The 23712-nt window shown below is 58.3% G+C and overlaps 2 protein-coding genes across 8 annotated transcripts in view; one reads left to right on the forward strand and one right to left on the reverse strand.

The window, feature by feature from the left end:
- Nucleotides 1–23712, forward strand: part of CHLSN (cholesin) — a 91860-nt gene that overhangs the window by 43482 nt on the left and 24666 nt on the right. The window lies entirely within an intron of this gene.
- GPR146 (G protein-coupled receptor 146) lies at nt 6787–23365 on the reverse strand. Of its 2 annotated transcripts, XM_074314035.1 has the most exons (3): nt 23230–23359; nt 13244–13454; nt 6787–9938 (listed from the first exon to the last, which is right to left on the reverse strand). In XM_074314035.1, exons 2-3 carry the CDS (start codon nt 13269–13271, stop codon nt 8920–8922), a joined length of 1047 nt encoding a protein of 348 aa, XP_074170136.1. In that variant the 5' UTR covers nt 13272–13454; nt 23230–23359; the 3' UTR covers nt 6787–8919. The 2 variants fall into 2 exon arrangements, with proteins under 2 accessions (XP_074170136.1, XP_019603027.2); XM_019747468.2 differs by lacking the exon at nt 13244–13454 and having other exon boundaries at nt 23230–23365.

Consider the following 23712-nt stretch of genomic DNA (forward strand, 5'->3'; position numbering starts at 1 on the left):
GGTATTGGACCCCACAGCCATTAGCCCCACCCTGTCCTGTGCACCCCTGGAAGGACCCAGCCTTGGGTCAGACGCCGATGGAATGAGCTGGGGCCAGAGTGGGAGGAGAGGCTCTGAGCTACCTCGACAGTGAGCGCCTCCCTCAGCCTCCGGGTCCGGCTAGGAGAACCAGCCTGAGACAGGGCACGCAGGGCTCCTGGAGCCGGGGCAGCAGGCACTAGCCTGGCAAGGTCGCTGGGTTCTGAGTCGGAACTGCAGCTCCAGGCCTTGCCCTGCACTTGCAAGCTGGTGACTGCGGGCTGGTCCCTTCTGTTGCTGCACACAGTGTTGTAAGGACCCCGTGTAATGATGGAGCAGGTGGACCATGTGGGACCGGGGTGGGGCCCTCCTGGGGACGGGCGGCGAGATGGGGGTCCTGCCACCGCCCCGCGTGGATGGTGCCAGCTCCCTGGACGTGTGCTACGTGCCTCGTTCCTGGCCTGCAGAGCCCCCTGTGGCCAGGCTCCCGCGACGCCAATGCAGAGGCACAGCTCACGTGCGACGAGCTGCGTCTGTGGAAACAGTGACAGGGACAAATGGGGGCTGTGCCTTTACGCCCTCCCCTCCCGGAGCCTGGACCCTCCTCGGTCAGTCGGGGGTGGGTGTCCAACTCGGGGACTGGGGGTTACACTCTGTGTCACTTCCTGTGACACCAACAGAATGACCCCTTTGTCTTGACTCACTCATAAGACAGCTTTACATGTTTAAAACAGCCTTGTCTGAGGTATATGTACACATCGCTCCCCTGTCTTAAAAGTACAGTTCAGTGGTTTGTAGTGTGTTGAGAGCTGTGCCGCCATCAGCACAACACTGCAGCTCTCCCCACCTCCCAAGGCTCTCTCCTGCCCGGCAGTCCCCGCCCCCGTCCCATCGCTGTTTGTCACTGAGCTGTTTATTCTGCCCTCCTGGTCCTGCTCAATCAGCAGAGGCAGGAAGGTGAAGCTGCCTGTGGGTTTATGTGGATCTCAGCACCAGCCTGGCCACTGCCTGGGGGTTTCTTGGCAGGTCAGGGGCTCAGAGGCCTCTGGGAGGCGCTGACCGAGGTGCTGACCGGCCACCCTGCGGGCGGGTCTCGGCCTCACAGGGAATCCAGTGAGCCCCTGAACAGGGCCACCTGCCCGAGATCCCACTGCCCTGCCGGCTGCATCCTGTCTCAGCCTCCTCCTGGCCTCGGACGCGGCCGGAGGGAGCTGTGGGTGCCTCCTTGAGGGTTGTTTGCCTGTCTCCTACCCCTGCTTCTGATCCTCCCACCAGTCTTTCTAACAACAGGCCGACAGGCAGTCCCAGCGCAGCAGAGGCTAGACCCGCGTCTTCCTGCGGGCCCCTCATGAACGGGCCCCAGGGCCACCGCCATTCTCTGTTGCTTCTTTTGATAAAAAGTTGTTCCCAAACCCCCATCATTCTTTAAAGTCTACATTACCTATTTCTTCTTTGCCTGTCTGTGCCCCTGACATGTGGTACGTGCACCACGTGTTTGGCTTGGAGATGAGAAATTGCAGCGTGGAGTTGCCATGTAAGCACTGTGCGCCGTCCGTCACTAAGCAGAAACCCAGTGTCCACACCCAGCCTCGCTCCTTCCCCCGCAGAGCCGCGCCTGTGCGGGCCTCTCCTGGCCAGAGAATGCTCAGGCATGTGCATAGTACACGCACGTGTGCATGTGTCCGCATGCCTGTGCGTGTGCATGCATGTGCACATGTGTAGTGTGTGTGTGCGTGTGTGCATGTGTGCAGACAAGCACCGGTGTGCACTGAGCGCCCCTCCTGCTGCTGTGAGTGGGTTTGTAAAGGCAGCATTTGCTGGCAGTTCTGAGAGCTGCGTGGACACAGCTTCTGTAGGACATTCCGTTCCTCCTGGTGTTTCAGGAATACGTGACGGTGCACTGATTTGCTTTCAGCAGCTGGTTGGGGGTGAAAGCTTCCGTAGAAGTCACTGAATTATATCATGTGCTCACCACTTGGGAACTGCGACGCCTGTGAGCAGCCTTCTGCATGGCACCACGGGCTCGCTGCACCCTGCCGGGCCTCCGACCCGCCCTCCGCTGCCGAGCCGGCGTTCCTGTCCTCAAGGGTGAAGGTGCACCGGCAGCCACTGGGGGGAGCTCCACAGACACGCTGCTCTCAGGCTGGAACCGTATTCGCCTTGGGAGGCTTATCATTATCCTGCTTATAACTTAAAAATGCACAGCTCTCAGTTCTACAGCATTCCGCACATTAGTTTCTGATTTCTCAGTTAACATCATGTTAATGGTGACAAGCCCAGAAGAGCCTCTGGGTGGGTGGTTTTAAAATATGCTGCTCCTCTCTTCATGAAGCAGTTGCGTTGCTGACATGTCATTTACCCAGGGAAGTGAGTCCCCACAGCTTCAGCGTGCAGCTTGAGGGAGCCTGGCAGATGCACACACTTGCGCAGCCGACCCCTGACCACAACACGGCATGTCCGTCATCCAGGAAGCTCCGTGTGCTTTCTGCCGTGTGGTCTCACTGACCAGAACTGTGTACAGCGGGGGCCTGGGGTGTGCACGTGTGTCTGGGCTTTGAGGTTGGTCCACGGGGTCACGCGTGTCAGCAGCCCACACAGGCTTACCTGGTCACCTGTTGGTGGACAGTTGGGTCCAATCCAGTTTGGGGCTCTTATGACTGGAGCTGCTGTATTGTCCATGGGGACATGTTTTCATCTCTGCTGGGGGAGCACCTAGAAGTGGGACAGCCGAACTAACAGCGACCATACGTTTGACTTCATAAGTGACTAAGTGCCCTCCCTGTGGTTGTGCCATGTCACCCCCCTGCCTCCCCTGTAAGTTGCAGCGCTGTTAGTTCAAATGGCGTGTTTTGGGGAAACCCATATGTGTGAGATGGGGAAGGAGGGCAGGAGGTCCCGGCCTAGTGTGCAGACAGGATGCACAGGGAGGACTCCCAGCGATGCCAGAGGCCAGCGCCAGGCCGCGGCAAGTCGGTCGAGGGCCCCGCACCCCTTTCCGCCTTGGGCTTTGGCGTTCCTCAGACTGAACTGCAGAGAACCCCAGCGGCCCAAGGTGTCCCAAGAAGGTTCTGCATGAAGTGCGTTTGGGAAAAGCCGTGAACACGCTCCTCCTGGAAGTGATGACTGCACGTGGTCAGGCCAGGGATCCTACAGAAAAGGAGCCAGGGGACTCATTCCCCAGGCATCCCAGACGGCCCCGCCTTCTCTCCTTCCCTGACACGCACTGCTGCTGCTTGCTGTGCTCCTCCCCCTCATCCCTGCAAACCCACCAGTGTGCTGGGGAGGAACTGTGGCCCTGAGCTCAGTGAGAGGTGTGCAAGGGTCGCTGCATCCCTGGGCCGGGGGCCGCGTCTGGGGCTGGCTGAGGTTAGAGTGGGCTCAAGGGCAGCCCCCAAACTTAAAGCTCCTGTTCTGTCTGTGAGAACAGGTGACATCGCCCACCTGTCAGTGAAGTTAGGGGTGTTGTGTTTAGGGTTATGAGAAGCTTGGGGTGCAGTGCCAGGAACCTGTTGACATTCCACGCCCCCTATTCCCTTCCTTCCTTCCTTCCTTCCTTCCTTCCTGGGCCACCTCCAGCCTCTCCACAGCTCGGCGTTGGCCGGGCTGGTTGATGCGCCTACACCTCGGACGTGCCCTCGGATGGACCTGGCATGTTCTCATCTCTTACCGCAGAGCCGTTGATAGGTTCCCTTTGGGGATACCTGGTTTGTTCTAGAGACTGTGATTCATCTGTCTGCATGTTTGGCAGGCCTGCTCTGTGACCACGTCTCTTCCTGTGCTGGGTGCCAGATGCCCCTTGGGGACTCAGTGCCCCATGCGCTGCTTGAGTTATCACGATGACCTTGTAGGAACAGACAGGGTGACCCAGCTGAGCAGTGGTGCCCGAGTTCACATATACAGAGCACTCTGGGTGCCTGATGCTCTGCCTCGTGCCTCCGGAGTTTTCACTAGATTGTCACAGAGGAGGAAAGGGGCAGAGAGAGGCTGAGCACTTGGTCCAGGTCACACAGCAGGTAGCAGATGTGGATCTGGGCGCAGGTGGTGGCAGCACGGGCCTCAGGGTCCCCCTGCCCTCGGGACCTGGCGGGCCTGAGACATTCAGCTTGGGCTTGTCACACTCTTAGGTTGGCACCTGCTTCATGTGAAAATCAGGACATGTGACCTGTTTCTGGTCCTCGGTCCCCACCTTGCCCTGCTCCCAGAGTCCCTGTGCACTTGTGGATGTTGCCGCCCTGGGGCCGACATAAGTGAAACCTCTTCCAGTAGCTTTGACCTTGACCTTGGTAAGGAGCGCATGCACCTGAGTTGCCACAGCGTGGGGGTCTTGGAACACTGGTGACATCGTTGACACCGCAGCCCCATCCCTGGGGGTCAGCGCCGCCGTCCTTGCAATGTGGTGGCCTCCCCATCAGAGGGCAGCACAGCTTGTTTCCTGAGCCGCTGTCTTGAGAACTTTGCTGACATCTTGCTGACTCCTCTGTTATATGGCTTCTCCTTCTGTTGACGGGAGTCGAGGGAGGGCACAGTCAGGTCAGGAGCCGGTGGCCAGGGTGGAATGCCTCAGATTATTTTAAAAAAAAAATGGGCAGAGCACTTACCTGAAAGGCAGCCATTGAGAGCAGAAGTGTGAGTGGCCAACAGATACGTGAGAAGGGCCTCGACCTCGTGACAACTGGGGAACTTCCTCGGCGCTCCCACCAGGTTGGCAAAAACAGGACATATGAGCAGTGTCCAGTGTGGGCGAAGGGGAGGCAGCTGGCACTCTCGCACTCGGCTCCTGGGCACACCGTATACACCTAGGGGCACGTGAGGGCTGCAGGTGTGCGCCTGGGAGAGCCCGTCCACGCCAGCCCATAGGCCCATTGGCAGAATGTGGGTGGCTGTGATCTGGGCCACCTATGGAGTACTGGACAGCCACGAAAGTGACATCAAGTGCAGACACAGGCCGGTGTGGCCCGTTCCTGAGGGATGCACAGGGAGACAGCCACGCCGTGAGCAGCCAAGACAGGCAGTCCAGCCGCCTCCACAACATTGTCAAGGCAGCCTGAGTCTCAGGACATTGTCCCTTCTGAAGCCGATGGCTTTGCTTCTTGTTGGAGGAGCAGGCTCATTTGGGAACGTGTTGGGACTGTGTTCACATCTGCGCACCAGCCTCTGAGTGACCTCAGACACCAGAGTCTAGAGGTGGCTGAAAGGATGGAGGCTGTGGTCTGTAAATGCCTTCGTCACCGCGAAAAGAGCCCGGAGGAGCAAATGAGGGCCATGGGTTAGAAGCTGGCTCTGGGGTCCCCCTGGCCTGAGTTGGCTTCCTGCCCTCCCCTCATTAGTGGAGTCACCAGTCGGACCTCCCTCGTGGGGCAGAGACAGGGTCCTGAGGGTAGTCGTGCAGTGGGGGAGGTTGTGAGCACTGAGGGCAAGCAGCCTGTGCTGCTCTGGGCAGTGGGGAGGGTGGACTGGCCTGGCCCCTGGCTTCAGAAGGCAAACACAGCACTGCGGGCGGGAGGAGAAAGGGCGGATTCCTGCTGCAGGCGATGGATGGCAGGGCTTAGGACCCCGGGCTGAGGCCGGTAGCCTCGGGCGAGTTCGAGCAGGGGTCCCCAGCCTGGTGAGGAGCGGGCTGCCAGCAAGATGACATCGTAGCTGAGGTGCCTAGTGGGTCAGGGAACAGGAGAGACACGAAGGAGGCGCGGCCAGCCGTGCTGCTGGCTGGGGGCGCAGGGCTCATCTCCTGGTCTCCACTGGGTTTGCGCTGGGTGGCTCCCTGACAGAAAGTGAAACACCTTGAAGGTTCTCCGAATTAACAACCTTCAGTCCCGTGGTAGCTGGGATTTAGATCTCTCACTCCTGCTTTGCTCACTACGCGCAGACTGCACTGTGAGAAAGGTGGCGGGCGCCACACTCTGGGGCTGTGCTCTCCAGCAGAAACGCCTGTGTGCGTACGAGGCCAGCAGAATAAGGCAGGATCATGAAGTGCTTTCAACTGCATGTGCTTTATTCATGTAAAGTGGGTATGTTCCAATTGACTTATTCCTAGATCGTTCACTTGTGCATCCATTTCTCAAAGTACTGTGTGCAAAGCGATGCTATCTATCCATGGGTGAGACAGCCCCCTGCAGACAGGCGGGAGGACTGCGGGATGGCGGGAGGACCAGCAGGTGGGAGGATAGGTGTGATGGCGGGAGGACCAGCGGGATGGCGGGAGGACCAGCGTGATGGCGGGAGGACCAGCGTGATGGCGGGAGGACCAGCAGGCGGGAGGACCAGCAGGCGGGAGGACCAGCGGGTGGGAGGATAGGTGTGATGGCGGGAGGACCAGCAGGTGGGAGGATAGGTGTGATGGCGGGAGGACCAGCGGGATGGCGCGACGACTGCCAGGTGGCTCCCGCATTTGCCTGAAGCCACAGTAGAGTTGCTAGGACCACCAGGATGCCCTCAGGTCTGCTCTCACTAGGGTGTGGTAAGTAATTTCTAAATTACATTTGGTGAGCCGAGGGCCTGTCCTTTTGCTAGCCTCTGGCCGACTTACACAACAGGTGCTGGAGACGCCCTCTGTGTCTCCATCTCAGAATGGCTAGTCTGGGCACGTGTGCAGCTGGATGCTACTGGTTCGATTGACAGAACTGTAGAAAGAGGGGCTACAGAGAAGGAAGTAAAGAGGCTGAGATTTATATTATGAGGGGAAATACCGATTAGATGGCACTTGGTGTTGTTTGCTGATATACATCACATACCCCTGGAAATACACGTTTTAAGAATTCAGAAATTAGATAATAAGTATCAAATAATTTAATAGTCTTCAAATATGTGGGGTTTTCCTTCAGCGGTTTCCTCTCGTGTATATAGAACTTCAGGCAGATGGTGCAGCCGTTGGGGCAGACACCACGAGATGAGAGAGCCCAGATCTCCTGAGTAGTTTGACACTCGAGAACTTGACGTGTAATTTGACTTCTTAGTAATTGTTTCCTGGTTTATACTTTGTCAAGTACTTTTTGTAAAGAATCAGTGTTTGGTTTCTTGACATATCTGCCACAACTAGCAATAGACCCAGTTTCCCAAAGTAAATTTTATAACCTGCAGGAAGTAAACTCAAGGTCAAACTCACCTTTTGGAATCTTAATGAAGCTTAGCAAGGTAGCTGAGTTTTTGTGGATTAACAGAAATAAGATCAATTTAAAAATTATAATAGTCAAGAAGGACTAGTAGCAGAATTAGTGACCTTGGAACCTAAAGTGGAAAAGCTTGTATCCTGGCATCTTGCAAACTCATTCGAAGAAACATAGTGATTGGTTAATAAAAAATAACAACTGAGCTCACACTCTGCCTTAGCTTCTTCCAAAGAGCTCCTCGTTCCCCTCTGAGTAACTCAGATTCTGTCCATTTTTTGGTGACGTGGCGAAAGTCCTGGGGACCAGACGTTCTGGGGGAGTAAGAAGGGCAGGTCATTCCAGACTCATCCAGGATGAACTCAGCACAAGAAGGTCACGAGCAGGTGTCAGATGCAAAGGGGGTCTCGGGGCTCGTGGGGTCAGCAGCACAGGTGTCCTCGGAGGGAAGGGGAGGGTGGAGGCTTGCTCCTGGCGCCCAGGTGGACCCTTGCTGGCATGGGTGGGGCTGGGGCAGACCCATCACCGCACCGATCTTCCTCAGAAAGGTGTTCTGGTCCCACCTCGGGTCAGGGTGTGCGACCATTTTGCTGCAGACAAAAAATGTCTGAGTTTGGGGCTTTTGGTGTTTCAAAATTGGGATCAGAGGGCTGTGGCCTGTATATTGTAATCATAAGGACTTGGGGTACAGGGTGTGCGGGAGGGGGAGGGGTGTGGGGAACCTGCGCTGAGCTGCCCACACGTGCAGTGACCTTTAGTAAGTAGGCAGCCTTGGGTCACCCTTCACGTAAATTAAGCAGGACCTGACACACGAAGGTGGGGATCGCGTCCGTGCTTGGGAGCTGGTCACGTCTGTGGTGCCAGCCCAGACCAGGAGGCAGACGGCGTTCAGTCTTCAGGGGTCTCCCGTGGGCAGGCAACTGGCAGCTGTTGGATCAGGTTAGAAATCCTAGCAGCGCTTTTCTTCAGTTTTGTGCACACTGTGGGGAGCTGGTGTAGGACAGACCCACAGTGGAAAGTCGGTGCTGTCACCTGAGGCGGCACAGGTTTAAGGGACACCTGGCGGGTCAGGGCAGAGCCTCAGTGCCACTAAGTGTCCCTGCCTGAAACCAGTGCACCGACTCTTCCTTCCCTTGTGGAATACTTGGCCACCCTGCGCATGACACACCCAGCCGCGCGTGGCAAGGGGCCCTTCAGTAGCCCAGGCAACCACCCTGTGGGCGTGTGTGTTCTTCATTCACACTGTCTCCTTCATTTTAATACTCTGACTTTTCTTTCAAACATGTTTTATAAACAAATAAACGAGGGGAGAATGAAGTAATTGAACTACACAAACAGCATAAATACTGGCTTGATTTCCATCACTCCATTTGGAAAGGCCCCTCCGGGAGCTGCAGTAAGGAGGCTGAGGGCGCAGACCTGCAGGGGTGCATGTGGGAGGGCGCACGCGCCTCCGGGGCCCGTGAGCCCCGGGACGGCAGCTCATCTTCACCCGGCACCAGTGGCCTGGCCCAGTGTGGGCTTTTGGGACAAACACAGAGACATGTAGGGAACACGCCTATGCTGCTCTTCCTTCTTGCCTCAGTGCGTCTCCTTCTGGGGACGAGGGTGAGGGCGTGCGGTGACAAAGTGCTATGCATCCAGTTGAGACATCAGTCACCACCTTTCCAGGACGTGAGCCCCAGGAGGGAGGGAGCGACAGGCTTGGGTTCGGTCGCTGTGCGCAGGGCCTCCAGGGCGTGTTAGGGCCGCCTCCACCGCTGGCCCCGCGGTGGGCACTGCCAGCCCCGACTAGCGCCTAGGCCAGCACCTGCTGTAGCCCCGCCTGGTCTGTGGAGCAGCTCCGGCGCCCACAGCGCACTTTCTTTATGAGGCGCCGCAGTTTGCCGGGGAAGCTCCTGTCGATGCAGCGGTAGAGCAGCGGTGTCACGGAGCTGCTGGAGAAGGCCAGGAACCGGGACACGTCCTTGGCGAACAGCAGCACCCCCAGCTGCTGCCCGTCCACGGGCCTCCCCCGCAGGGCCAGGACCGTGTGCCCCAGGAGCGTCAGGTAGTGGGGCGTCCAGAGCCCAAACTGCGTGCACACGGTGGCCACTAGGAGCCTGTGCACCGAGGGGTCCAGCCGCCCTGAGTCGCGGTCCAGGGGCGTGTCCTCCTTCTGCACCCGGGAGATGAGCACGAGGGCATGCAGCACGGCCAGGCCGGGCACCAGGTACCCGACGACCACCACGATGGCATCGGCAGCCTGCGTGTGGCGCAGCTGGGTGCACTCCACCACCCTGGCAGCCACGTGGCTGCACACGTAGAAGAGCAGGGAGGAGAAGCTGGTGAGCAGGGCGCCGCCCCACACGAAGCCGCACACGTGCCTGGTGTTGTAGACGCTGGCCATGTAGGTGCGCGGCAGGGCCCGCTCGATGTAGTAGTCCAGGCTGAGCAGGGCCGTGGAGTACATGGTCACCAGGGAGCACACGTTGAACAGCACCAGCAGCGTGACGTGCAGCTCGCTGCCGAAGCCCCACAGCGCCCAGCCCGAGGCGCTGGGGCCCAGCAGGTACGCGGGCGCCAGGGCGCTGAGCACCAGGCCGGCCACAGCCATGTTCACGAAGTACACATCGGGCATGGTCATGCTGCTCTGGTCCTGCAGGTTGGCCAGCACCAGCAGCGCGTTGTAGGCCAGGCCGACCGGGACGCCGACCGCCAGGTAGAGCAGGGAGCACACGGACAGGACCAGGTGGAAGGGCTGGCAGAGCGGTGGGTCCTCGCCCCTGCCTGTGCCGTTGGGCAGGCCGCAGGGCCACATGGCGCCGGCTGGCTGGGCTGTGGGAAAGCAGTGGCAGGTGAGTTGTTTGCTCGAGCCCAAGCCCCAGGCCTGCAACCCTCAAAAAGGCAGAGGGCACAGGAAAAGCCTAAAATGCGCACGGGAACAGCCGGAGCCTAAAAGGAAATTCTGTCCCAAGTGTTTCCTGTGAAAGTGACGTTACCATCGTGAGATGCCCATCTCAGTCCCGAGCTGGGCTGTCACACCAGGAAGGTCGCGGTGCTGCCATAATCCTAGTGACCACGGCATGTGTCCCTAACACGTTTCCAAGAGACACCTGGGGCTACTCTGGGGAAGCTGTGTCCTGTCCGGGCCAGATGCCCCACCTGCTCGCCCTCCTCAGCAGTGGCTGGCACAGTTCGGGGGCTTCAGGGACACTCTGCAGGGCCCCTGCTGCCCGGGGCCTCATCCTGCCAGCTCGGCGCACAGGCTGTGGCTTGCAGCACATCTGCCCACCTGCCCTCCCTCTCAGCCTTGTTCCTGAAAAGTGGGACTAAAAAGACACAGAGCCACAGGGCCGCTGGCGCATCAGCCCACACAGCCTCTGCAGGACACCAGGGGCCGCGGCGCACGTGCTGTCACAGGCCTTGTGGTGACAGGTGGTGGATCAGCTGAGGTCAGGAAAGGCCTGCAGTGAAGGCAGGGGCGGGCCTGAGGCCTGACTGCCCACTCACTGCCTGGCGCTCTGCCTCACGGGCCCCTCTGCAGCCTTTTTGCCAATGAGGACACAGCCCTGCCTTCTGGCATCAGTTCGGCCCTTCTCGGTGTGCCGTGTGCCATGTACGTGGGAATCGTACAGCCCCTCTGCCTCACCCTCCCACCTGTGCCTGGTGGTCAGAAACCCACCCTGTCTCAGGGCACCTGGGTGGCACCGGGGGCACACGTGTCAGCAGATATGTGACCAGGCGCACAAGCGCTGGTGTACATGACCTGCAGTGTGCCTTGAGCTGAGCCGACAGAGCAGGAGGTGCTAAGCCAGGGCAGCTGTGGACCCCACTGCTTCTGGGGAGATGCCTGGCACATGGGGTTGGAGACCTCAGAGGGAGCCTGGCTGTGTGTGTGTGTGTGTGTGTCCTGGCACGGCCCGGGACGCTCAGGTGGAAACTGCTGAAAACCCTCGGTGAACCTGGGACTTCCTGGGGTGGACAGTGCCTGTGAGCCTGCCAAGCTGCCGCATGGAGAGGGGTGGACGGGAGTGGGCGTTGGCCCCGGGCCTTCCTGCCTCACAGGCTGCACACAGACGGACTGGGACAGGCTGGCCTGTCCGTTCCAGCAGGTGGGAGGCCTGGGTGCACAGCTCGGCATTAAGAATCAGTGAGAATTGGCAGGTGGGGCCAAGATACAAAGAAAGAACAGAGCTGTCACTGTCTTTGGAGAAAAACCTTACATTCAAAATGTAGTCTGGCCCAAGCACATCTCCTGCCCACAGACGAAGAGATCCTCTCAGAAAGCAGACGTCTTTCACAAGCTCAGGCCACAGCAAGAGCCAGCCCTGCCCATGTGGGCACTGGCTCCGCCCCAGGGATCGGCTGCGCAGGGACCAAACGTGGTGACACGGAGGAAAGGTTCTGGCCTATGGACAGTCTAGTGGGTCATGCACGCCCACAAACCTTTCGCACTGCCCGCCATGTCCTGCCACCGTGCGTGCTGGGGCCGCAGGCATGAGTGAGGAGGGACGGCCTGCCACCACGGGCCTGGGGGGGTGATGAAAGCAATGGGGGGCAGCACCCCCAACTGGAGTGCATCTGCCAGTGTCCCCCACATCCGACCACCAGGGGGGTGAATTCTGTTCGGGGGCAGATGGGAGGAACACCGAGTGCAATGAGTGCCACCCAGCACCTGAGCTGATGGGCGTCGGGGGTAATGACGGTGCCGGGCTGCCACACGTGCCGGTGACGTCACTTCAGGAGAAGTGTCTCCTCCACAGCAAGGACACAGTTCCTTAGATCTGGCCAGTGCTCCTCAGCCTGTGGGGCTGGATTCCAGAGGAGAAGGTGTGCCAGGCAGGCGGTGCTCCCAGAGCGAGCGCCACCTGGCATAGTTCCTGCGCGGAGTTTTGGTTTTTCAATGAGCTGCAGGGGGGAGGAGGGGAGGGTCCAGTTTGGTGTCTCCTCCTGGAACGCCTCGGAGCGGCGGCCGATGTTTCTTTTCATGTGCTTGGTCCTCCTCCATCTCGGGGCTCCTGCCCACTGAGCCGCGGGAGCCCATGGTTGTGGGGCTTGTTCACCAGACGTCACTGGCCTTAAGTCCCCAGGAAACACTGTATTCTTGTGGCCACTGGGGACATCTGTCACCCCAGAGTGGCCTGTCCATGCTGTGACCAGCCCATGGCCAAACCCCCACTGCTTGGGAAGTTCCCACCGATTCTCGCTGCCAACCTCCCTCCCCCTCTGGGGACAGAAGGTAGAGGCTGCAGCCCCTGAAACGGAAGGGGCCTCTGCTACCACTGGGACAGGCGCCGTGGCATTGGGGGCATTTGCCAGCAGAAGGCACGAACTCCACCTGCTGCCTGAGACCATGGCGCAGGAAGACACACTCACCGTCCTACGACCTGTCCCACTCAGTCCCCCCCTCCCATTACCCTCCCTTTCGGCTCACCAGCTCAGATGGGGCAAGTGGCACCCCTTCCGACGGTCTGCCTCTGCCCAGCGCCTCCCCAACTTCTCAGCAGGCTAGAGCTGCACCAAGCCACCACCCCTCACCTTTATTCCGTGTCCCACATGTCCTGTGCCTGGACCGCAGACCCCGTCAGTAATGACTGCAGCAGAGAGGGCCCGTGTGCTGTCAGACAGCCGTGGACATGAGCTTCCTGGCACGTGTGAGTGCATGTGTGCGAGTGAGCCGGGGCCCAGTGTGGAAACGCACCCCTTGTTTTTCCCCAGTAAATTACTCACACAGCTCCTGCCTCCCTTGGCAGGCGTGGCGGCCCCTCCCCATCTCTGCTTACAGCCAGTTTCAAGGAATGAGGAGCTGTGCCTGGAAGGGCAGCTCGGTGCTCAGGCTGAGCTCGGCCCAGGGCCCAGGGCCCAGGCCCACGTGAGGGCACGTTCAATGACAGGCTCCTTTTCCCTCGAGGACATAAACCAGCAGACATCTGTCAGCGGGAACTAAGGATGACGGTTGGGCCTCACGGGGCCTGTGCCACAGAGAGGAGCCCAGTGCTTGCACTCGGGCAGGAGCACAAAAACGTGGAGGCCCAGGGCAGCTCAGAACTGAAGTCCAGGCCAGAACGTGGATGAACGGAGCCGCGCGCCCAGGACGCCCAGGAACCACGCTCCACCAGCAGATGGAGTTGCGCGCTCACCTGTCCGTCGCCGTGGCGCCCCGGCCATGAGGGGCTGGCACTGGGCTCAGACTGGCTCAGTGTTCGGGAAGTCGTCACGTGGAATCAAAGCTGAGAATTTCCTTCGTGCGCTCACAGGCCTTGTGGCCCTGGCGTAGCACTTGCGGGATGGGAGGCGGTGACTGTCCGTGCTGGGTTTTTGGTCAGAGATGCTCCTGAGTGTTACTGGCAGCTTGAAAAACAGAATTTGTAAACCTTATCCTGTGAGCTAGAGGTGGCGTCTGGGTGCAGTTTTCTTACAGATCAGTTATGAGGATGATTTCAAATGCAGATTACAAGCTAAAAGATACCGGTTTCATTCACTTTCAGTCTAAAAATGACACACGTTGCTTTCTGTTCTGGTGTTCTTCGCAGGGGTACCCCATGTCTCCAGGTGTCAGAGCTCTCTAGTACATGCAGGGGTCTGGCATTCTGCAGTGGGCAACCTTCACCCTTACCCATGTGAGGTCGGAGGGTGGCAGTGCAGGAAGGAGACCCCTCTGACCCGAGTGGGCCTCCAGGCAGCTCCCCGGGCTGCAGAGGGCCCAGGCAGAGGCCGAAGCTGGGCTGCCTGCCCTCCTGTTTCCTCAGTCGCCTCACTTCCCTCTGTGAGCTCTGTTTTGTGAGTCTAGGAACAGGGAGCAGAGACTTCCCGTGTGGGCCATCTGGGAAGAGGGAGGGCCTGACAACAATGGTGTGACTCCCGCCCTCTGGCACCAGCCTTGCAAGGCAGGCTCTGTGCATTTCCTTCCTGAGAAAGAGGAACTTGGGGTGCAGAGGTGGATTCCAGGAAGGGCCCTCTGTGCTTCTCTGTCCCCAGAGACAGGACAGTGGAGGGAAGGCAGCCCGATCCACCTAGGGCTCTTCCTGGTGAGTACCTCCAAGGGCCGGTGCTCGGAGCACGCCCTGCTCTGCCAGCCATCATCTACAAAGCAGCCACATTTTCACCGTCACCTGCGGTGGCCCTCAGCTGAAGGGGGTCGGGGTCAGTGAGGACCCCAGTGGGCTCTTGTTCAGCCTGGCCTTGGGAACAGGCCCGTCAGTCATCACACCCCATCTCGAACTGTCCACACACCTCGGCTCAGAGCCGGCCCCCTCCCCCCCAGGGCACTGCACTGCTACCCGAGCAAGCCCCCCGCCTCCTGGTCCTGCCCGTCTTCCTCCCACCCGAACAGCGTCCGGGCTGCTCACTCCCTGTGCCCCTGCCTTCCACGCTGGGCCTCTGCCAAGCCGCCTCCAGACTCGCTGGCTGGTTTGGCCACCTTCCCCCTTCTCATCACTGCCGCTCCCCAGTTCTTTCGAAGCTGGCACCCACTTGCAGTGCCCTCCCAGTGCCCACAGCGACAGCCCGTCCACGCCCCTGCGTCAGACCAGGCACCAGCAGTGGCCAGCCTGTCCTCCTGCCTCTCCAGGACCGCCCTGGAGCCCACCGTGTGCTCCCGCTCTCAGCCCGGCTCCCCCCGCCCTTGCTCATCCCCATGGACCCCCACTCCTGCCAGGCTGCTGTCTCCCCTCAGCTGGGTGCTGGCTCTGTCTCCGAGCTGGAGCCCCTTCCTGACCTCACTCCACTGGGACCCAGGAACACAGGAAGTGCCAGTGTGCTGACTTGGGGTCTCCCCACAGCAAACAAGCCCAGACTTGCTGTCCTCCCTGCCCCACACCTCCATCTCCACGGGGAGGCCGAGCCCTCCTCCTTGGGGTCCTGTCCTAGTGAGGCCCGTGGTTGCTTCCTCTGCAGTGTGCTCTTCAGCGAGCTGGGACTGCACGTCAGCCTTGGCCCTTGGGGTGGGGGCACACCTGGCCTGTGCCAGCCGCCGCACTGCTGAGCCCGACCATCTGCTCGGGCGGGATGTGGCCCTGGGCCGGGGAGCGGCTGCAGGCGTCCTGCACGCTGAGGCTGGCCTGCTGTGTCAGGCGCTGGGCATCTGGCAGGGGAAGGAGAGGGAGGCGGCCCCTCGGGCCAGGGCCTCCCACATGCCTGGGGTTGTCCAAGACGGTTCCAGTTATTCTTTGACTGTTTCTCCTATAAGATGATTCGTGAATGATCTCTCGTTTTGAGGGGTTTTGTTTGTTTTATTTCCTAACCCCACTCAAAGAGAAGAAAACCTCCATACTGTAAGGACTGGGCTGGCCTTGGCAGCGCCCGCTCCTTTCCCGCTCCAGGCGTGGCTGGGGTGGAACAGGCTTGACCAGTCTAGTGCAAATGGGATGGAGAGGCCTTTACAGCTTTGGGCAGGTGGTTCCAGGCCTGTGGGCCAGCAGTGGACGGGAGGGAGGAGAGCAGGCAGGAGGCCAGCCCGGTGGAAGCAGGGAGAGCAGCTCACGTCAGGAGGGTGCTGGGCCCCGGCCCCGTCTGCGCGCAGCAGACTCCCCGACCGGTTGGCGGGCGGTTGTTCGGTCGGTTGATCGGTCAGTCAGGCGAGTTTCCCCGTGCTTCAGCCCCCATGCATCAGCCACTGCTCCTCACTGTGGGTCTCTTCTCCCCTCCTCCAAGCTGGCTGCATGCACATCACATAGAGGGCGACCTTGGAGAGGCTAGAGGTCACAGGTGTTTTCATACAGGAAAACCTGAGAGGACCCCAACTCAGGCAACACCCCCGATGACTGAGGCTGGCTTGGCCTCCTGGTTTGGAGGGGTTTCTTCTTTGTGAGGGGGTGGGGAAGCACACAGACTTCCCTGCTTATGGGCGATGGGGGTTGTAAGAACCCTGAAACGGAACAGAGCTGTGGTCATTTCCTCCACAGGCTGGAGGGGGCCCCTCATGGACCCCAGCGGCCTTACCCTTTGGAGGAAAATAAGGCCAGAGTTTCATGTCAGAAAAGCTAGAGTCCCATTTGTGTCATTTGTTGCCGTGCACTGCCATCCGGGCCTCTGTGGTGGTGGGGAAGGGGGGCGCGGTGGTGACCTCAGGCCAGTCTGTCAGAAGGGTGTGGGAATCCAGCAGCCCCTCCAACAGGGCAGGGCAGACCTGGTGAGTGCCTGCGGGGGTCTGAGAGGCCAGTGGGCGCACACGTGCTGGTCTGTCTGTCCGCGCGTCCGCCAGAGCCTGCTCTCCTGGCTCCTCACCTGGGCCTGTGTGTCGTCCGCTGGGTGACAGTCATTCATCACAAACGCTCTTCTGCATAAAGGAGAAGTGGCCCTCCAGGTTGCCCTCCTCAGGAGGATGCTCCCAAGCCCAGGAAGGCACTCGGCGCCTGGTCAGCTGTGCTCCCTCGGCCGTGCTCCCTCGGCCGCAGGTCGGAGGCTCTGAGGCTGGCTTCTCTGCACCCCGCCAGCACTGCAGAGCTGTCTGCTCCAGGCGTGGCATGTGCAAGTGGGCGAAGCCGGAGGGAGGAGTGCCCAAGGGGTCTGACTGCAGACCCCTGAGCCCCGGTGGTGAACGCAGAGCGAGCCCAGCACTGGTGGCAGTGCCCCCCGGGGCTGCTGTCATGCTGGCTGGGAGATGCGTGGAGACGTGCCCAGGTCAGGTGATTCCTGCTCTGTGCTGGGCCCTGAGCAGGTCTTTTTTGTCTCTGGTTTCTTCCTTGTGGGTGCCTGCAGGCCCCTGGAGTGTGCCATCTCATGAGGAGTCTCCCATCAGACAGCCGGAGACCCAGAAGCAGCACAGGCCTGGGCAGGTGCCGGGCCCACTGCCTCGTCCCACGCTGCAGCGCCAGTGGTAACCAGTGAGCCAGTATGCGGGGCAGAAAGGGCCCTGTGGCCCTGGGTTAGAGTGGAGGCCTGCTGAGGGGAGCCAGGCCACAGGAAGGATGAGCTGGCCAGACAGCTGGCAGCACAGGCCACGCCTCTGCCCACCCCAGCAGCAGGTGGCACCGGTATACACGCTGCAGCCCTGTCTTCACAGGGGTGGGGGTGCCAACTGGCAGCTGCCAGCAGGCCTGGGTGATGCAGGGAAACAGACAGTGACAGGTGCTCTGTGCCTGGAGAGAGCGGGGCCTAGGTGTGATGTCACAGGGCCCCACTGCAACAGGGTGGGTGAAAACGACCCGTCCTGAATAGCTTTCTTACTTCAAGAAAGCAGCTCCAATTCTGTCACTGCCTGGAGCCCTGGCCACACTCATCCTGCCCCACAGGAGGGCACTTTGAAAGGAACTCCATGAGAACAGGCTGCTCCTATGAAGACCATGTCCTGTGGACCACAGACAACCCAGTCAGTGCCAGTGAACTGGTCACAACAATGCCACGCCTGGAGGGTCTCCTCCATTTCCTGGCGTCTCCACGGGGTTAAGAGTTCAGACTCTTGAAACAATAAGATACTAGAAGAAAGCATAGGTACTACACTTAAGGACCTCAGCCTTAGAGAGGATATTATGAATTTGACCTCAAAGGCAAGTGAAGTAAAAGAAAAAAAATCAATGAATGGGACCATAGCAAACTGAAAAGCTTCTCCACAGCAAAAGAAACCATCGACAAAACAAAGAGGCAAACAAACGAATGGGAGAAGATATTTGCAAACAACACCTCCGACAGGGGCTAATATCCAAAGTATATAAAGAACTCATACAACTCAACAACAAAAAGCAAATAACCCAGTTAAAAAATGGGCAGAGAACTTGAACAAACACTTCTCCCAAGACATGCAGATGGCCAACAGATATATGAAAAAATTCTCAACATCACTAATCATCAGAGAAATGCAAATAAAATCCACAATGAGATATCACCTCACCCCAGTCAGAATGGCTATCATCAACAAGACAAATAGTAACAAGTGTTGGAGAGGCTGTGGAGAAAAAGGAACCCTCATACATTGTTTGTGGGAATGCAGCCTGGTGCAGCCGTTATGGAAGGCAGTGTGGAGGTTCCTCAAAAAATTACGAATAGAATTACCATATGACCCAGCAATCCCTCTCCTGGGTATCTACCCAAAAAATCTGAAAACATTTATCTGTAAAGATATATGTACCCCTATGTTCAGTGAAGCATTATTTACAATGGCCAGGACATGGAAATGACCAAAGTGTCCTTTAAGAGAGGATTAGATAAAGAAGATGTACTATATATACACGACGGAATACTACTCGGTCATAAGAAAGGTGAAATACTGCCATTTGCGACAACATGGATGGATCTTGGGATTATTATGCTAAGTGAAATAAGTCAGACAGAAAAAGTCGAGAACCATGTGACCTCACTGATATGTGGGATATAAAACTGAAAGCAACAAAGGAACAAGACAAACACACAAACAAGCAAAACTCATAGACACAGACAACAGTTTAGTGGTTACCAGAGGGTAAGGGGGGAAGTGGGTGGTAGATGAGGGTAAAGGGGGTCAAATATAAGGTGATAGAAGGAGAACTGACTCTGGGTGGTGAACACACAACGTGATATGTAGATGATGTATTATAGAAATGTCCACTTGAAACCTATATAATTTTGTTAACTAATGTCACCCCAGTAAATTTAATAAAACTTAAAAAGGAAAAAACATTAAAAAAAAGAAAAAAAAAGAGTTCGGGCTCTGGAGCCAGACTCTGGGACAGACAAGCCCCCAGACTCACGGCTTTGGTGAGGCAGGTAACTTACTGCCTCAGTTTCCCCAGGTTAGGACAATCTTCATGAGACTGTTGGGAGGATTCAGTAAATGCAGCATGCAGAGCACAGAGGGTGGCCTGGCCAGTCCCTGGTGTTGGGACAATGAGGTCCTTCCCAGACCTTCCACGCAGAGGAGACTGTGGTGTGAACTTGATCTAAGGGTCCTATGAATGAACACAGAGGAAGAAGAGGAAACCAGGGCAAGGAGGGGTGAGGATACAAGCCCTGGTACAGCCAAGTGTAAGATCTCACGGGGAGAGGACGCCCTCTGGAGAAGGCACACGCTGAGTACCCCACTGTCAGACCCCAGAGGCTTCGCTTCCAGTCTGCAGTTGGCTCGGCTCGGGTCACTACACTACAGGGACCGTCCTGATGTTGCACTCAGCTGGACCATAAGTGCAGCCCTCACCCAAATTCACAGCTGTCACCAGAATGGGGAGTGGGCGAGGGAACGAGCTCGGGCCTCAGTCCTTTCCACTTCCTAACGTACGACATTTGGGACTCCTCTCCACAACGGACGCTCTGCAGCCTCTTGTCTTCACTGGTTGCTGGCAAGGGCCACACACCTGCAGGCTGGCTGTTAGCAGTACTCTGAGGCCAGCCTTGGAGTCTTTCTTCCTATGCCTTTCTAGAAAGAGCCCCAAATGGCATAAACCAGCCTGGCACAAGTGCATGTCTATAGGCAACTCAAATGAACTTCGCTAAAACCCAGAACTAAAGGAAATTATGATCTCCATGGAAACAGGAGGCCAGGAATGGTCAGAGCAGCAGCCAGAACGGGAGTAACGGCTGAGGTGACACAGGCGCAGGGGTCCCGCCACCCGGGAATCCTGGTGTGCATGTGTGTGCGCACACAAGTGTGAGAAGGTACACAGAGAGCCAGCAGAAATGAGAAACCAGCAAGGAGCCATGCTTCCCTAGGGAGCTGCATGAGCGACTCTAACCTCACCTTGTGCGTGCGTCCTGGCCTTTGTCATCAGGAAGCTCTGTCCCCATATTCAGGGCCCGACAGAGCGCGCCTGCCACTGTTACACGCAGAGGCCCGTCTCACTGCTGTGTTTGCACATGCTGGTCCCCTTCTTTGCTTCCCCAACTGCTCAGCCAGGACTGATTCAGCCGTGAGTTTCCTTTCGGCGTCAGCACCTGGGGCCCCTCCCTGACTGCTGTCTCCACAGCCTGGACAGGCAGCCAGGTGAGCAGTGTCCCTCTCTTTCCCACCTCCTGAGAGCTTGCAGGGGTCTTTTCTGGGTTTGTGGCCTGCAGCTGGGCTGGCTCTGTCTGGGAAGAGATGCACTGAGGTGAGTAGAAGGGAGGGCAAAGGGTGTGAGAGCCTCCTGGGGACCCGACAGATAGCGGTGGCCCTGTGACACATCCGAGACCTGGATGTGGGCACAGGAGGTGAGGCGGACAGGGGTCCTATTGACCTGCTGTGCACGCTGAGACTCACCCTGAGATGAATGTTCTGGAACAATCAAAATGCTTTGAAAAGGACTCCTGAGTGTTTATTTCCTTTGTAATAATGGGCAGAAGCTTTAGCTACAATTAACATCCAGCTGGTAGGAGCCAGCCACTCTGGAAAGGCTGCTGCTTTCATAGGTCTTTCAGTGTAGAGAGCTTACTACACAGATTCCTGTCACAAAAGCCATGCCTTCCTGGGGGGTGATAAGAAATGGTTCATCTAGAGATGGGCTGTTTGGATTTGTGTAGCCGTTTGCTTTTTACGGTTCTAAGTTGCAGAGTGGTGACAGTGAGCCCAGCAACCTGGCTCAGACGTGTAAACAAAGGGCTGCCTCTCTCCATGGAAGGGAGCGGCATGTTTGCTGGCTCAGGAAGGGCTGTGGGGCACTGAGACCGGCAGCTGGGCCTGGCCCATGGGCAGCAGGGCGCCTTTCCCTGAAGAAGACTGGACACGTGTCCTGTTGTTCATGGGACACTCATTACTTGGACTTTTTTGTTCCCTGAGTAACTCAGTTTGAAGCTACTGCTCAATCCAGGTACAGCAGACCCGGAAAAAAACAAACAAAAAGAGGCTCCCTCAGAAATTCAAGGGCTGGGCTGCAAATAGCTCAGGTCTCCATTTCAGACTCTGGGCAGGCCTGGCACCCCATGTGGGCTCCCCACCTACCCTGGTGTGCTCTTACCACAGATCCTATCACCACCCCGGTTCTTTCCGGTTCTTTCCGGGAGGTGGCGGGGAGAAGCCAGCTAGTTATTTTTACTTGTAACAGTTGCTTCCTCAGTTTGCTGGGCTCTAATCAAAACCCGGAAGCTTCTGGGCACACTCTGCTGGCATGTGTGGGAGGAAAGGGACCCAAGGTGGGCCTGCTGGGGACGCACAGCACACCCAACCCTGTGCCACTCGAAGGTGTTCTGTTTGCACGTGGAGGCTCCCCGGGGACTAAACTCGGCTCCTCAGCAGCATCGCATTTTGGCAACTTGAATGACAGGGAAGACTGACTTTGTCCTCTCTCCTCTCCGACGCCGCAGCGGTGTTTGGGGGTCCTCGGCCCGGGAGACCCCACGGACAGAGGCAGCCTGATGCTGCCGAGCCATGCAAAGTGGCTCTAGCCTTCGAGAGCGTAGGAGCCAGCAGCCAGCAAGGGAAGCGCTAGGAAGCACTGTTTAAGCAAGAAGGAGAGTGGTTCTGTCATGCGCACTCACATAGCAGCCCTCTGGGACGTGACTCCCCTCCACCCCCAAAGACAGCCCTGGGATGGGTCCTTAAAGCCAGGTAGCAGTTTTGGGTCAGGATTCCAAATGACATTCTAGGGGCTGCGAGATGGAGACCCCCCCCACACACACACACACACAAAAGCAGCATGTCCTTCTTCCTGGCCCATTTCCCCTGCTGGGATCTTTGCAAATGTGTTATTTTTTCATTATATAATAGATACAGTTTGAACACTGTAATGGAAAACCCCATGTGCACCCATGTTAGGCGGATGGATGCACTTACCTTTCTGTCATCAACCTACCAGGGGCTTTAGAGTTACAGGGACATCAAGTCAGTGTTGACATTTCCATTCTGTCCCCAAGCTGTGTTCCTCTGTCCTCAGGGTATTTCCATACCCACTGGAGAGGCAGGATGATGCGGGCACCCTAGCCAAACACCCTTCTGCTGTGTGTGGCCCTGACCTCAGGGCTTCCCCACTCAGCCCAGCTTCCTAGCTGTGACATGGCACAGTATGCACCCACAAAGTATAACCAGGATTTTTAAAAGCCAGTTATCTTTGGAGGCCTTCACCACTTAGGAAGATACGAGAGGTTCTGGCTTGGAGAGCTGGACCCTACAGCAGTTCCTTAAGCAGTGGCCATGGAGCGAGGACCATGCCCTGGTTGTAACTGCTAGTGCCTCTTCACTCTCAGCGGCGCCGAGGTGGGACCCAGTGAGGACGAGAGAGGCTCTGGTCACCATGATGCAGGAGCAGGCTGGCAACAGGGTCAGAGCCGTTTATGCATAGTCTTGGATTTGCAGAGGCTGCAAAGGAAGTTTCTCGCTGCTTTCCTGAGTGCTGGGCTGTGCTAGATGTTCAGATAGGGGAAAGGAGGCGTCTGCTGCTCAGTTAAGATAAGGAGCTGGTTATTTGAAGGGGAATGGAGCTCTCAAGGGAGTCCATCTTCAGTGGTAAGGGGGAGACCTGAGGAATGAACGCTGTCTGGACTTCAAATACAAAAATCCCCGCGGGGTTCCGCACATCGGAGCACTGCAAAGACCGGTTAGATGAACACCCAGACGAAGAGCCGGAGCTGAGTGCAGTGTCTGACAGTGAGTCGGTGTTGGGTGTCTTGTTGCAAGTAATAGGCGTTCAGCAGCGGGAGCACTGCCTTCCTCTCAGGTCTCAAGGAGCCTTCCTTGCCCAGGGGGTTACATTTTTATCAAGTGGCCAAGAGTTAACAACAGACTTGATACCTCCATTCACACGGAGTTGCAGAACTCACTAAAAATGTTGTGATCATGAAAGGGGATGAAAACTATAACCACGGTGACCCAGGAGGACGCAGTCAGCCCCACAGGACACTTACAGAAGCAGCGCTGCTGCTGGCCTCCTACACAGGCAGCGGATCTCAGCTGCCCCTCCACAGGTTAATGACCGCAGGGCAGCGGCCTGGCCCTGGCTGGCCGCCAGGCTCAGCGCGGCCACAGCGCCCCTCAGCCCCCAAGGGGACAGTGCCCTGCACAGGGGACAGCCCCCCCATCCCACAAGGGGACAGTGCCGCGCAGCGGCCCCCGCCCCAAAGGGAAGCACTCCGCACGGGGGACAGTGCCCCCACCCCGAGGGGACAGCGCCAGGGCCGGGCCGAAGGACCCGAGAGTCCGAGCGGAGCGCCCGCCGGACGGGGACGCCGCAGCCGCGGGCTGGCTCTCCGCGCTGGCCGAGACCTGGAGTGTGCCCGGCCCACCCCGACTCCCCGTTGGGCGCCCACTCACCGGCTCGCTGGGCCACAGGCGGCGCAGTCGCCGCGGGGTGGGCAGCTCGGGGCTCGGAGGACGCGGCGGGGCTCACGGCGCGCACGCCGCGCGGGGCCTGTGTACACACGTGACCGTCGCCGGCCCCGCCCATGGACCGCCCGCCCGCCCAGCAGCCGCCACCGCCGGCCCCGCCCCTTGGCGTGGCCCCGCCCCCAGGCCGCCCCGCCCCTGGCGCGCGGGCTCGTGGGGTGCTGGCCAGGGTGGCCGGCGACCTTGAGTGACCTGGGGTCAGCCGTGTGCAGGACACAAGTCCGCGGCTCTTCCGGTGCCCAGTTGTGCCCCCTCCAAAGCGCTGGTGCCATTTGTGCTGAGTCAGAGCGCGCTCTAATCTGCTTGGGACAGACCCCTCCACCCTCGGGAGGCTGTAATCAAGTCCTTCCTGGAGCACCTGCCCCTCTTCCCCAAAGTGTGCTTGCTGTTTCCGAATTCACCCTTTACTCC

The sequence above is a fragment of the Rhinolophus sinicus genome, linkage group LG10, assembly GCF_036562045.2.
Source record: "Rhinolophus sinicus isolate RSC01 linkage group LG10, ASM3656204v1, whole genome shotgun sequence".
Taxonomy (NCBI): Eukaryota; Metazoa; Chordata; class Mammalia; order Chiroptera; family Rhinolophidae; genus Rhinolophus; species Rhinolophus sinicus.